The sequence below is a fragment of the Colletotrichum fructicola genome (genome assembly GCF_000319635.2).
Source record: "Colletotrichum fructicola Nara gc5 chromosome Unknown KSG_Nara_v1_contig03, whole genome shotgun sequence".
NCBI classification, from domain to species: domain Eukaryota; kingdom Fungi; phylum Ascomycota; class Sordariomycetes; order Glomerellales; family Glomerellaceae; genus Colletotrichum; species Colletotrichum fructicola.
The window spans coordinates 1,459,896-1,474,686 of NW_027094053.1; the positions used below are offsets into that span (position 1 = coordinate 1,459,896).

The 14,791-nt window shown below is 49.7% G+C and overlaps 3 protein-coding genes across 3 annotated transcripts; 2 read left to right on the plus strand and 1 right to left on the minus strand.

Moving 5' to 3' along the window:
• Positions 1-430: 430 nt before the first annotated feature.
• Positions 431-2,072, plus strand: CGGC5_v005193 (Tryprostatin B 6-hydroxylase; the record flags this gene model as incomplete). Its single annotated transcript, XM_032033106.1, has 2 exons — positions 431-548; positions 598-2,072. 2 exons carry the CDS (start codon positions 431-433, stop codon positions 2,070-2,072), a joined length of 1,593 nt encoding a protein of 530 aa, XP_031893059.1.
• Positions 2,073-6,900: 4,828 nt separating this feature from the next.
• Positions 6,901-8,802, plus strand: CGGC5_v005194 (putative transporter; the record flags this gene model as incomplete). Its single annotated transcript, XM_032033117.1, has 6 exons — positions 6,901-7,128; positions 7,193-7,514; positions 7,567-7,916; positions 7,971-8,370; positions 8,422-8,522; positions 8,575-8,802. The coding sequence occupies 6 exons, from the start codon at positions 6,901-6,903 to the stop codon at positions 8,800-8,802; spliced, it is 1,629 nt and encodes a 542-aa protein (XP_031893058.1).
• A 3,814-nt stretch (positions 8,803-12,616) lies between these two features.
• On the minus strand, positions 12,617-13,300 carry CGGC5_v005195 (uncharacterized protein; the record flags this gene model as incomplete). Its single annotated transcript, XM_032033139.2, has 1 exon — positions 12,617-13,300. One exon carries the CDS (start codon positions 13,298-13,300, stop codon positions 12,617-12,619), a length of 684 nt encoding a protein of 227 aa, XP_031893056.2.
• Between the last annotated feature and the right edge of the window lie 1,491 nt (positions 13,301-14,791).

Sequence of the window (14,791 nt, forward strand, 5' to 3'; positions counted from 1 at the left end):
TCTTGGCGCATCGGTTCCCCCGCGGATTTGGTCTTCGCTTGTCTTGCGTCCCATCTTTCCAGCCCCGCTTGTACATCTTTGGGGGCAAGACACTTCAGCTATTCTTGACAGCGCAGATGAAGGAGGGAGATATTGGGCACTTGTGACGTGCATAATGCGGAGAACGTGTCGTAACGAGTGGAGGCGAGGCCAAGCGGGCAGTCTTTCCTCTTCCGCAACAGCCGCCTTTCCAAAGTGGGCATCATCTCGCCGGTCTATGTTTTGCCATTCTCGTGACTTTCATGTTTCGAGTGCCCCCATGGTGGCTGCTTATTTAGTTCAAGAGATGGTCCAGCCCTGAGCCGAGAAAGAGGCAAACACCAAACACCACCACTCCAACTTCAACCACTTGTCTCGTCTACTTCAGATCTTTTGGGATCTAGCAACAGACATGGCGCTGGAAACGCTTTCAACATTTTCGCATGCCCCCTATGCGGCGGGCTTTTTCTTCGTTGCCTTGTCTTATTTTATCATTTACCCTCTCGTCGTGTATTTTAAGGACTCAAAGGGTAAGCCTCATCGCCCTGGACATCGGATGAACGCACACTAACAAAATAGGTATGCGCAAGTTCGAAAACTTCAGCACATTTTCAGGCGCTTCCAACATTCCCTTCATGATTCTGGCCCGCACCGGCGCCCGATCGACACACCTCGTGGAACTTCACAAGGAGAAGGGTCCCATTCTCCGCACCGGTCCCAACGCCCTCTCCTTCAGCGATGTCCGCGCTATCAAGGACATCTACGGTCACGGAACTCCTTGCATCAAGGACGAGTCCTACGACTTGACTGCCGGCTCTCACTTCCACCTCGCCGATGTCATTGACAAGCACGACCACGCAAGGAAGCGCAAGGTCCTCTCTTCGGCCTATGCTCTGAAGAACCTCGAGGGATGGGAACACAAAGTCGCTGATAAGGTCGAGAGGCTCTTCAAGCAACTTGACGAGCGCTGCACCGGTCCTCTCCCCAAGGGCCAGATGTTCCCTGCTCCTGAGGACCTGACTGTCGACTACCGCAAGTGGACCAACTTCTTCACCCTCGACGCTATCGCCGATATTGGTGCTTCAGAGCGCCTGGGCCTTCTTGACCGGGGCCACGACAGAGTTCTCGCCCAGCATAAGGATGGAAGCACATGGGAGGTTGGCCTGCGCGACTCTCTCTACCCTACCGCCCGCAAGCAATCTCTGCTCCTCTGGTCCTACGAGAACTACAAGCTCATCGACAAGCTCTCCAATATCATTCCCTACTACCGCAAGATGACCGAAGCCTCCAAGGGCTGGGACGGCATTGTGCTCCAAATCTCCTCAAACCGACTCAAGCGCTACAACGCCGGCGAGAAGCTCGATGACTTCTTCCAGGCCCTCATGGAGAGCAAGAATGGCGAGCCCAACAACCTTGAATGGGGTGAAATCGTCGCTGAGATCAACATCATGATGAACGCCGGCAGCGTCACCACCGCCATCGCCGTTACCAACGTCCTCTATCAGCTCCTCAAGAACCCCAAGTACCTGCAGCGCCTCCGCGAAGAAGTCGACAGTGTACTTGATACCGACGAAGTCATCGCGCCTTACGACAAGGTCAAGCACCTTCCCTACCTCCGTGCGTGTCTCGATGAGTCCCTCCGTCTGTTCCCTCCAACGCCTCAGGGCCTGATGCGCAAGACCCCTCCCGAGGGCATGTACATCATGGGCGAGTGGGTGCCTGGCAACACTACCGTCAGCATGTCCGGTGTCGTCGCCCACCGTGATGAGACCATTTTCCCTGATGCGCACAAGTACGACCCTGACAGGTGGCTTGGAGAGAAGGGCAAGGAGCTTCAGCCCTACTTCCTCGCCTTCTCCGCTGGCGCGAGAGGATGCATCGGTCGCAACATTTCATACCTGGAGCAAGCCGTGTTGTTGGCTTCGGTTGTCCACAGATACGAGTTCGCGCTGCCGAGGGACTTTGAGCTTCAGCGCGAGGAGACGATGAACTGGCTTTTGGGTGAGATGCCTGTCAAGATTTGGAGGCGGCAGTTGGAGGGCGAGGCAAACTAGATTCCCAGGGTACATAGACTAACGATTTATGGTAATGGAATTGGCGTTGGAGAGTTGAATATCAAATTGATTAAGCGCTAGAAGTTTTCTGATCCGTGACTTCTTTGGTTGTACTATGCTTGAAATAATTACGAAGACTTTCAAGCAGGAGAGCTGCATGCATAGTAGCTCCATCAATCAGGGCATCTATATAGACAGTCAGACGTGGGGTCATTACGCCTGAAGCCTCTCACAAGTCAACAGTTTGCCTGAAAAGTCGGTAAGACGTCCTCCACATTTCACAAGTAAGTACGTCGCAGCCCATGCCAAGGTCTCTCTACGAACTCTAACTTCATCATCACTGACAAAACGGACGAAACTTTTCCTCTGTTTAGATGATGTCGTCGCGGCTGGTATTTGACTTCCCAGATGCAGATCGAATCCCGAAAGCCTTGCCATATCATTCGTCGTGATGGTAGTCGGCCTCCGGCGTAAAACTTTGAGTCTCAACAGACCATGAGCACTTTTGGTGAGACTTGCGTGAGCACCACGACCGCCCCGCCATGTTGAAGAGTAGAAGACTGAAAGCATTCATCATAGGCAGGCACCCAACAGGCAGTTTCTACCTTCATCAGGCGATTCACTCCTTTACCACCACCACACAATTGTCAATATGGATATTTCCTCAACGCCCACCCTGAATCCTGCCGATGCAGATGCAGAAAATCTGGAACTTGTGGAGCTGCACCCATCTGGAGATGCCATCATCGTCATTTTCGGTCCTGTTAGGGCTAAATGTCACGGACGGTTTCTCGTGTCTTCTGCTATATTAAGCCTGGCTTCTTCGTACTTCAGAACACTTTTCGGAACTGACTTCAAGGAAGGCGCAGACCTTCAAAAGAGCACTTGTCCTAAGATTGGCCTCGAGGAGGACTGGCCCGAAGAAATGGAAATTCTCCTCTCGATACTGCATTTCCATAACCTTCATCATTATCGGGACTTGGACCCACGTGCAAAGACAGTCGCTCTCGTGGCTCACCAAAGTGATAAATACGACTGCGGCGCCGCGTTACTCCCATGGGGGGTTAGCTGGTTTCATGACATTGGACAGCTTACCGACGAGCAGTGTGGGTACCTTCTCACGGCGGCTTACTTGCTAGATTCAGATGAGGGCTTCGGAGGAGTTCTGCATACAGCCATCCGGAAGATGACACCCAGCTTTCGTGCTGCGTGGTATGGAAATGATCTTATTGATCGACTTCCGCAGAAAATGAAGAGTATTCACCGGAAGACTATCTCTAGTCTTGAAATCAGCCAGTAACACCATATAGATACAATCGAGCAACTGTCAATTGACACGATGACGGAAATGCAAGAGGCCATCTACGCAGTTGAGGGGACGCTACGAACCCAACAAATCCGACTTTACGCTCTTAATCCTGGAAGAACAGGAACAACAAGTTGCACGGCAGAGCTGCGGGTTGCGGATTATTTAATGGCCCTACGATCAGAAAAGCTATGGCCTCCTTCCCGTCTACGCATGTCACCGATTGAAGAAAGAACCAAGCGTCTAAGTCAGGATCAATCGCACATTTGCAGTGGCGGGCGAGAGTGTATTCTAAGAAAGGAATTGCGCGGGTTGTCAGCAAAGATTGACACTGTCGTCAGGCGCATTAAATGGCTTTCTACCGAATCAAATAGCAAGAGAGAATGAGGATTAAAGTCTCTTACCTCTTAGGATTGCTGATTCTCAACTTGATTGGAACACCCAAACCGCGCCGGTTGGAAAGACAGCGTTAGTAATAACGTAGTTGGAATATTGAAGAATGCTCATTCTCTAAATCCTTGGGCACTGCTGCCAAATGATAATTGAACTTGATGTACGCACACGTACTTCGGGTCTAGGGGTAGTGGAGGCTCAAGGCTGCACCACTCTCTCTGAAGTTACACGCATGAAGTGGCCAAGCTAGAGACAACGCAAATCTACCAATACATGGGGTAAGGATCTCAATCGGCTCCAGGCACATCCCTATTGCCATTTGGATCAATGCGGTGTAGCCCATAAATTGAAACCCTTTCCGATGGCACAAATCTGGCTTCTAGACTGCAGGCCCAAAGGGGGGACGGAAATGTAACAACCCCGCAAATGCCGATACCCAAGGCGATGGTAGGCCTCCGACGTTAAACTCTGAATGCGGCCGAACTATGCGAATTCAACAAAGATATTTCACGTCTCCGCTCCCAACGACTGTTACGTGATTGAAGTAGAAAGCTGCAGCATTCACGACTTTCGGACTTCATACCTCCACCCATAAATCTCTGAGTCCCAATCACAAGCATAATAGATACCACGCATACTTCAAGTACTCAATCCATGGATTCAATCACTGAAAACCCGGAAATTGTGAAGTTGCACCCGTCTGGAGATGCTATCATCGTTCTTCTGGATTCCACCAACAAAGCTCACGGTCGCTTTTTGGTTTCTTCCGCCACACTCTGCTTAGTCTCGCCATATTTCAGAACGCTCTTTGGTTCCGACTTCAAGGAAGGGTCTGAAATCCGACAGGGAAAATGCCCCGAGACAAGTCTTGAAGAAGATGAACCCAAGGCAATGGAGAAACTCCTGTGCATCCTTCACTTTCATGACCTCAACCGCTACCAGTCGATGGAACCAAGAGCGATTGCATTGCTTGCGCAGCAAAGCGATAAGTACGATTGTGGCCGCGCTCTGCTCCCATGGGCAGGCCTGTGGTTTAAAGGCGTGGGAAAGCTTGCGAAGCCAGAAGATTATGGATGTTTGTTGACGGCAGCCTATCTGCTGGACTTGCCGGAATGGTTCAAGATCATCTCAGCCACAGCCGTACGATACATGCCGGCCGACTTCCTAATTGCCTGGTCCAAAGAGAAGATAACTGAACGATTGTCCTGGGAAACCAAGAGTAAGAATTACACCTCTTTCGTCTTTGTTACGGAGAATCTGACACAAGTCTGGTATAGATGCGGTTGAAAAGCAACTACTTACTACATTGGCCCAGGTACAACAGGAATTATTCGCCGTAGAGAAGACTGTGAGAAACAATACATCCTACTCCATCAGCAGTCGACCAAGCTGTAATGGTTATGTTATTTCGTACTGTGGGAATGAGGTCAGAGTGGCGGATTATTTTCTGGCGCTACGAGACTGTGGCCTGTGGCCTTCTATAACAGACTTTCCGGCGTGCAGCATTTCCGACATCAGTATCCGCATCCACAAGGCAAAGAGTTTTAAAGGACATGATTGTAACGCAAAGGAAAACGGCATCCTCAAAAGAGAGCTACAGGTATTACCCGAACATATCGACACAATCATGGGAAGAATCAACGGGGCCTCTGTTCCGCCACGTATTAGCAGCAGATAAATCTGAGATAAGGAGATAATTGTCTTAAAATCATCGCAGAAAGGCTCTAGTATTGCAGCTCAATTGCGTGTGAATAAGGTATCTTTGGGTATGCGCTCAAATTATATGAGTGAGGTGGGTCCCAGAATGCGCAATATTGGTGATAATAAGTTCAAGCCAGGAGGTCATTTCGTCGTAACAGCTCACTTAACTCATTTCATATCACTCACTCATGATATTTGAGAGGAAATGGTCATATTTCTTCAGTTGGAGTCCTACTTTGAAGAGGTTTCTGACGTACATGCGTCGATGCTCACTTTGCAGGCGGCAGGCTGAGACGATGAACGACGACGGCGATGGTATTGAGGACGACGACTTTGTGGGGTTTAGCAATATCAAAGCGCTAGTCAATACAAATTGCCGGCCTCAAAGTCGACTCTTACAAGTTAAGTACCGAAAGTGAATCACAGACCAGTGGCAGAATCGTAGTTGCAGAAGGCTTGCAAGAACTCTGAACTGCACCCTGTGTAGTCTTTTTCATGCAGACAAAACCTGAGACTACCTTCTGCAGTCAATTGAGCCCTGCGTTGTTATTATAAGAGGGCCTCGTGATTTTCGACTTCTGGACGTCACTTAAAGGTTGAGGTTTGACAACTAGCAATGAATATTGGATTTGGGGACCAACAAGCTTGTTTGGTGAAGAGCAAGAGGCGGCATTATCACACATATCTATTGACGTATGCAGTTCAAGGGTGAGGAACAAAGCTCAGTGATTCTTACCATGCTTCGCAGCATCTATTCCGGTTGTCTTGCGCGGAGAATTACGGACATTGGGCCGGTGCTGCACGAACCGGCATTTCAGATCACCACATTTGAGCCCGCGTTGACGTGATCTCTTCCCCCACTCCACCATCCCAGAAACGGTGCAAGGAGCCAATCAACCCAACCACATCGTTGTCAGAAGCTTTGTGTCTGATACTACTCTGCTACCAATCAATTTTCATGTGTTTTCCCTGGTGAGATACTTTCTCCTCTCTATTTCATAAGTGCTCCGCTATCGCCTCCTTCCGCCACTGCAATGTCGAAGCCCCCAGACAGCCGGCACCCATGAACGACATCCACCCTAATCTTGCCCCGAAGCGACCCCAGGTCTCCTATCCCATCTCTCCAATCTGTAGGCCTTCGGCATGAAAATGCCGGTCTTTCGTTGGTCTCAAAGCCGTCCTCTCCGCGGAAGTATCTGAGCCCACTTGATGTCCAGTGGGGTTCCATGACGAAGCTCCGAATTGCACCATCGTGGATCGCGAAGTTGTGATGGCAGACTTTGCATGCGATGCTAGTCGAACATGCTATTTGCCTTCGGAATAAATATTCTAGGCATGAATTAGGTTTACGAGGAGCCTCGTTCTTCCGCAACACGGCCTTCTTCTCATTGGTACCCCAAGACTAGTCGACTGTCTTGGCGCTTTACCATGTCTGGCACGCCAAGCGTCAACTCTGCTATTGAGCAGAAGGGCGAACGACTCAATGTCGACGACAAATCTGCAGCATCTAGCTCAAAGCAGGCTGCTTCGACAGAGGTCTGGGCAGTTGGAGGTTCGGCAGAATTGTATGAGCCAATCCCCGAGTACGAGGGTCGACATCGCTACGACCCAAAGGCAGAATGGTCCGAGAAAGAGGAAAAGAAGCTGGTCAAAAAGGTGAGAGTCCCCAAAGATGGTAGTTGAAGTGATGACGAAACGCTTATGTTCTGATACTACGCAGCTTGACTATAGAATATGCAGCTGGGTCTGCTTAATGTTTTTCGCATTGCAACTTGACCGTGGCAACATCACGCAGGCAAACTCTGACAACATGCTCGCTGATCTCGGTCTATCCACGAACCAGTACAACTATGGCATGACCATCTTCTATCTCTGCTTTCTCTGTGCCGAACTGCCCTCGCAGATGCTTTCGAAGAAGCTAGGCCCGGATGTATGGATTCCGATTCAGATGACCCTGTGGAGCACTGTCGCCATTTGCCAGTGTGCCATCAAGGACCAGACAGGCTTCTACGTAACCCGCGCACTGCTGGGTCTCATCGAAGGTAGGTTTGTACTGTTTTTCCTGCTCAAACCTGAGATACTGACCTTCAACAGGCGGCTTCATTCCAGATGCCATCCTGTACCTCTCGTACTTCTACACCAGCAAGGAACTGCCCGTCCGCCTCAGTTGGTTCTACGTTACTAGCAACGCATTTACTCAGACCATTGCAGCTTTCCTTGCGTTTGGTATTCTGCACTTGCGAGGTACGGGAGGCTGGGAGGGTTGGCGGTGGCTGTTCGCCCTTGAAGGTGGTTTGACAGCAGTGATCGGCATTCTCTCTTGGTTCTATCTCCCACCAAGTCCGACCCAGAGTGCTGGTGGACTACGGGGCAAGGATGGCTGGTTCTCCGAGCGGGAAGAGATCATCATGGTTAACCGCATCCTGAGAGATGACCCAAGCAAGGTATGTTCCTAACTACATTGGTGCAGTACTTCTGATTGCTAACCTATCTGGAAGGGTGGAATGCACAACCGACAAGGCCTGACTTTGAAGCTGCTGTGGTCCGCTCTCTGCGATTGGGACCTTTGGCCGATATATCTCTACGGCTTTACGCTTCTCATCCCAGTTCAGCCGGTCACAGCGTACATGACGCTCAACCTTCGAGCGCTTGGGTTCGACACATTCCAAACCAACCTACTTACTGTCCCGGCATATGTCCTCTTCTTTATCCAACTGATAGGCTGGACTCAGTTCTCGGAGCGCTTCAACAACCGTTTCTTCACCGTTTTCATTTACTCTGTTTGGGTATTCCCACTTCTGCTGGCACTGGAGTTGCTCCCAAGCACAGCAAGCCCCTGGAGTTGGTATGCCGTGACTGCTTTGACAATCGGATACCCATATGTTCATTCCATCCTGGGTACATATCTCTTGGACCGATAGTTCTGGGTTGGGACTAACACACAAACAGTTGCCCTGACATCTCGCAATGCGGGCACCGTACGCACACGCACCGTTGGAAGCGCAGTGTACAACATGACAGTGCAAGCGAGCAGTATCATTGCTTCCAATGTGAGTTACTGTCCCCCACTCGAAAGAAGAAAACAGGGTTGACATTCAGCAGATTTACCGTACCGATGATGCACCCTTGTACAGACGTGGAAACAAGGTCTTACTTGCTATCACTGCCTGGAATGCTGTGTTTGCCTGGATGATCAAAGGCTACTACATGTGGAGAAATAAGAAGCGGGATGATGTTTGGAAGAACATGAGTCAACAGGAGAAGGACAATTACTTAGCAACAACGAAAGATGAGGGAAGCAAACGTTTAGATTTCCGATTTGCTCATTAGCGGGCAAGGGAAGAAAGCAGTGCTTTCATGTGGATGTAAGCACGAAGATTAGTTTTGCTACGTTAAATACAAACATGCAATGCGATCTCCTAAGATTGGACAACGAGGTCCTTTTCACAAAAAACGTATACAAGTAACGTCATGGGGCCGACTTCGTTTGGAGAATAATAACACAAGTGCCTTTAAGGCACGGTACCGATGCAGTTTCTACTTCTCCGAGCCGCTGTGCTTCGGCATCTTATTTTATTTGATGTCATTCATAAATGATGACGTCCAACTCCAAATCGAAGTTATGTCTCTGTCCTTTCATTACATCCTCTTTCCTCAGGCCGTTCAAGACGACAAATAAAGGGCCAACTTATGCAATTTTACCCCGGGTGAACACTTCTATTTCAATAATTCCTTCACTGAAAGTAGATGATGACCGTTCCCAGGGGTATGGCTTTATTACGTCAAGCAATGAATAGAGAGTCTCTAGTAAGGCGATGATACTGCACCTACCAAAAGTAAGAACGTCTGACTTGGACCCAAGATGCTTAACTGGCCGTTCACTTCAAGCACCTTGTCAAAGTCCATGGCCTGAACAAAGATGGAACAACGCCTTCCGATAATTGATCCTGGCTGCATACTGCTGCGAGGAACCATCAAAGATGCAGCTGGGCAATGCGAATCTGGAGAGAATGACAACGGCCATTTTTGCAAAAGCACTCCTCTTCGGATACCAAGCTTCCTTGATGTGGTCGTTGGGCAGAGGACAAAAGCATTGTATGGTTCACTCTCCTTGCCCCCATTCGTTCTCATTCAATACATCTGCTAACTCTAAGCTTCCAAGTCTACCTTCCATAGATGAGCAAAGATATCGACAGACAGTGACCCGTTGTTACTGAGAGCTATGAACTTGGCGTCTCTTATGGGATGACTACGGCAACGTTTAGACGATATTGACTTGAGACAAAACGTCAAGGATGATAAAGTCTGTGGATTTTCCCCTGAAAAGACAAGTATGCCTCTAGCACTTAGGAATGGAAAGGAGGCGTCATTAGATGTGAGCTTGACCAATGCCGTGGAAGATAATCGCAAAGTTGTTTGGTGTGCCACGCCTCCATTGCCGTAAGCACCCTGCATGATAATCTTTCGCCGAGGCGACCTCCCCCACGTATCATAGCCAACGAAAGCCCCGCGTCTTTGGCATCACCTGACGTAGCCTGATTTGAGATACCTCCAAATATTAAACAGTTTGAGACCCATTGTGATGAAAGCAGCTTCGTTTGCGTTATCATCCTGTTTACAGTATCCACCAGAGGAATGGCAAAATGGCCGACGGCGGTGTCATTGCACTCACAGTCACGATCATTATTGCTGGTCTCTTGATAATCATGTATGGGTTATTCTGCGGACCCCATCCATGGCGCCGATTACTTCGGCTCTGCTCGTCACGAAGAAAACGGCGACACTCATCACGCGCTGAGATATATTCTGTTGAAACAGCAACATCCTATTCTGACTCTATAGGTACGCCTAAAGCCTTCTTAGAGTCTACTTGTTGACAATGACAAAGACCGCCCACCACCTCCTCCACCACGTCCGCCACCGCCAGCATTTTTCCTTCAGCAGCGCAGACCATCATTTCCTCGTCATCACAGACCTCGGGTGTATAATGATTCAGCTGCCGGTGGGGGTTTCGGACCGGAATTCCCGGGCAATCAATATCCCGCATGGGATCCTGCAATTTCTGGTCCACGAAGAACGCAAAGACGTTCTCACCACAGGAGAGCTTGATATGTCAGCAGTACGAACGACGATATTCGTGCCATTAGAATGACGTAGACAATACAGCCATCTCTAGTGTCATTTGAGGCTGCAATCGCTCGGGAGGAAGCCTTTTCCGCAGCTAGAAAGAAAACATTCAGGGCTTCTACGTTTCCGGTCACAATTCTGTAAGAGACGTTCATATCGGACGTGTGATGTGCAGTCGTTGGAAAGGTGTCGCGGAAGTCTCTACTAAATTCTATTCACTCCATCCACATAATACCAGAGAAGTAAAACGATACCGTAGTTTTGATAGCTGACAATCGAATTTCCCACGTCCTTAAGGTCATCAGAACGATGCTCTGTAAGCTAGTGGTGAGGAGAAATGCTATCTGGAAAGAGGATGTGAAGGTATTGTTCTGGAATTTGGGGGGCATGAAATCCACGCCCTTTTTTCTTGGCTGAATTCCTCTTGACAATTCTCAACATTGAGTCTGCTGATTACTATTTACTGATGAACAAGTAGTCTGTCGACTGCGCTCATTCCAAACACAAGACACAAATTAGCCACCCTTTCAGCGAGCCTGCCAACCAACTGAAATCGAGAGGAAAAGCCCAAACGCCTTTTCATCTGATAATTTCTCCCTTAACACAGATCCTCCCTTAATACAGATCTTCGTCTCGCTAGCTGGACCTAGCTGCATTGGTCTTCCCCACCACTTGACAACATCTTCTTTACCCATCACAGTCTTGCCAGTCGACCGAACCGATCTCTACTCTCAGGATCCTACCTTTCTGGGGTTTTCTGTCGTTGTGCCGTGTCTGTACGACGGCAAAGGCTCTGCGCAAGGGTTTTCCCATCGTCACTTGTCACTCACATCTTTCCATCTTTCCCTTTGCTATCTACGTCGCAGTTGGAAAAAGGTGGATACAATGAGACCGCTTAAGGAGTCGGCAGCTGTGGCCATTCTCTATGGAGCTTCCCAGGCGATTGCAACCATCGCTGCTCCAGCTGCAGAGAGCAGATGCTATCCCATTGACACCCTCTTCTACAGTCAGGTTGTCGACAGTTCCGATCGAATGGACCATAACCTTTGCCGTCTGCACTGCAGTACATATGTCGAGATGACGCACTTTGCACTCCATCGATCAGGGCCAGATGCATTCGCCTGTTCTTGTGGCAGAGCGGCTGACATATCTGTCAGTCCACTTGCGGATTTGGTGTGCGACCTGACATGTCCAGACTCTGGCCAAGAAACGCAAAACTGCGGTGGGATCAACGGTGAAATTATTCTCCCCATTCACGACACGGCCGATCTGTCAACATCGAACGTTTCGCCCGACAAATTGAGACTGGTCGAATCGGGGTTTTCGACCTCTTCGCAAAAGTCGAGAAGGTTTTCGTCCGTCCCTGTCACAAACCTCCGGTCCTCGGGAGCTCGCCATGAATTACCGGCACGATCACTACAGTTGTCGCCCATCGAGACCAAACGAGGACCAGACCAAGCTCTGATCTTGACTCCGGACTCAGATGATGCCGCTGCTCTGTCAAACGACCATGTTCGCCGGCAGGCCTCACCGACGGACTCAGGGGCTTGTGCAACACCAACCGACTATATCCTTGCAGTTGTCGGTGGTAGAGCAACTGCACAGCAAGCTTATGTTGGCAGAATAGGAAACCCATATCCGACTGATTGTTCACTTGCTGCAGTGTTCAAACCAACTGGCAGTGGCGGATTGCAGATTGATGGCCTTAATTATGGCGTTAATCCTGGCGTCTCTTTTGCGCCTCTACGAGCACCCCAGGCCGGCAGCATTGCCGGTAGGTTCACCGTCACCCTCGGGCTCGGGGGCTTCTCTTGGTCCAATCCAGCATTCTTTCAAAGCCAGGCTTTCTTCTGTCAAGACACCACTAGTCAGGTTTATGCCACCTTTTCCAATAGTAATATTCCTGGCAACACCCCCCAGGGCTGCCAGTCCGTCAACTTTATAGTAATAGCACGTATGTCTCTAGCATCGAACTTTGAGGCTGTTGATATTGACTTACAGTAATAGGCAACACTTGTCAAGGTTCCGCCATCGCAAGCTGCAACACGATCTCCACCAGTGCCACTTCGACGTCGTCTAGTTCCTCCTCATCGTCTACTTCCTCCTCATCGCCTAGTTCCTCCTCATCGTCTAGTTCCTCATCGTCTAGTTCCTCATCGTCTAGTTCCTCATCGTCTAGTTCCTCGTCGGCTAGTTCTTTATCCTCCCCGTCCAGCTCAACTTTGAGTTCGTTAGCTGGCTCGTCATCCAGCTCGTCAATGACCACATCGTCGAGTTCATCAATAAACTTACCAGAAAGTTCTTCAACCATTCTATCTGCGTTATCTCCCATAAATTCGTCCTCTACTGCCATCGTCATCACATCTACAGCACTTGTCTCCTCTAGTAGCGGCACGTCCGTCACAGTCTCGACTACAACCACACTCATGCCGTCCATCAGCACCTCATCCACAAGCGTTGAATCGACAAGCACCGGAAACACGGCCAGCAATTCCACTTTAGGTAATATACTTTTGAGTACCAGCACAGCGACCAGCACAACTGCTTCGTCCAGTGTCTCCTCTTCGTCAGGTCTTATCTTCACGACCTGATCGACATCCACGAGCAGTGTCAATACTACAATCAGCGATACAACGAGCCCAAGCACCACTTCTCTTGGATCATTAAGTAGCTTTTCGCTCTCTCCGACCTCCAGTGTCATACCGAACCCGAGTCCTACCTCAAGGGGCTCTACGACATCTTCAGTCAATCCTTCTGTATCAACTAGCACAAGACTATCGACAATGTCTACATTTCAGAGTACCTCAAGACTTTCCATCAGCATCACAAATGGACCCCCTTTCCTTAATTTGACGTCAACGACTCAAGGTGTGATTAGCGTCAGCAGTCCGCCATTGACAAGCGTTGCATTGACTAGCGCCATTATCAATACGGAAGCAGTGTCCGGTCTGATCAGTTCCAAAACTGACCCAGACACTGGAGCGACGTCAACCAGTAGCAGTATACTTGCAGGTGACCGCGCTACAGTCACAAGCTCCTCGGCCGCCAGCCCCGCCGAAAGTACGCCTTCTACTGTTCAGACCTTACCTACTCCCACGCACTCACCTCCGCCCTTGGTCAACGCGTTTGAGTATTTGGGATGTTTTGGTGGACGTGGTGGACCTCTGCCCTCGTTTACGCTCGTGAGACAGGTTGATGATAATGACTTTGACGTCTGCATTGCTGCCTGTAACGGATCAAGGTTCGCCGGCGCTTTCGAGACCGAGTGCTATTGCGGGGACTTTTTAGACAGCTCCGTGTCGATTCTACTTCCAGAGAATGAGTGTAATAGTCCTTGTCCTGGGAACCTGACTCAGACTTGTGGTGGTCGGGGTGCTCCCCTGGTTCGTCGGCAGGATCCAAACAGTCGGCTGACTGTATACACTCGACTCGACAGTGGCGAAGCCAACACGACTACCTCACCCATGACAACACCCGGGTTAAGCTCGACGGCCACTATCACATATTCCTTGATCTCCAGCGTCACAAATGTCGACATATCTTCGAAAACACTGGGCGAGGTAACAACTACGCAAGAGCCGATAACTGAAAGTGGGACGCTTGTCTTGCCACCAAACGTTTACACCAACGCAGGGGATGTGCCCGCAGGTGCTGTCTGCAGCACCGTCACGAAATCGTGGGTGGTTGGGGTCACAACACTTTTGCCTACTATTTCGAGCCTCACAAACGATTGTAGTAGTTGTTGATACATACGACGCTAGGTTAATGGGAGTTCGCTTTCGAAGCCGCAAATTTATTTGGATACAGTACCTTAACCAGAGCAGACCTGGAATAGACCCAAGAAAATGAAAATGAATGAGTTCGCATTGCTGTCCCTCACTAGAAACCTTACAACTGCGATGGTCGTTTGTCTTGCCCGGAAGCTTGCGGATGACAGGCAGGATTTCCCCATCATTCGAGCGACTTGGAGCATACAACCCAGGTCTAATTAACGATTATCTGCCTGGGCAGATACAACAAGTCAGAAGGGGCCGTAAATGCCTGCAATGGCTAGGATGTTGCTCAGGGAATCCTGGCAGTTCTTGGGTAGATGAAGTTGAGAGGGTTTGACTGACACGGAGCATGGGCTCCATTGAGGAGAGTTTGGGAGCAACTAGTAACTACGCAAGGATGGCTGGGCTAGCCTTTGACT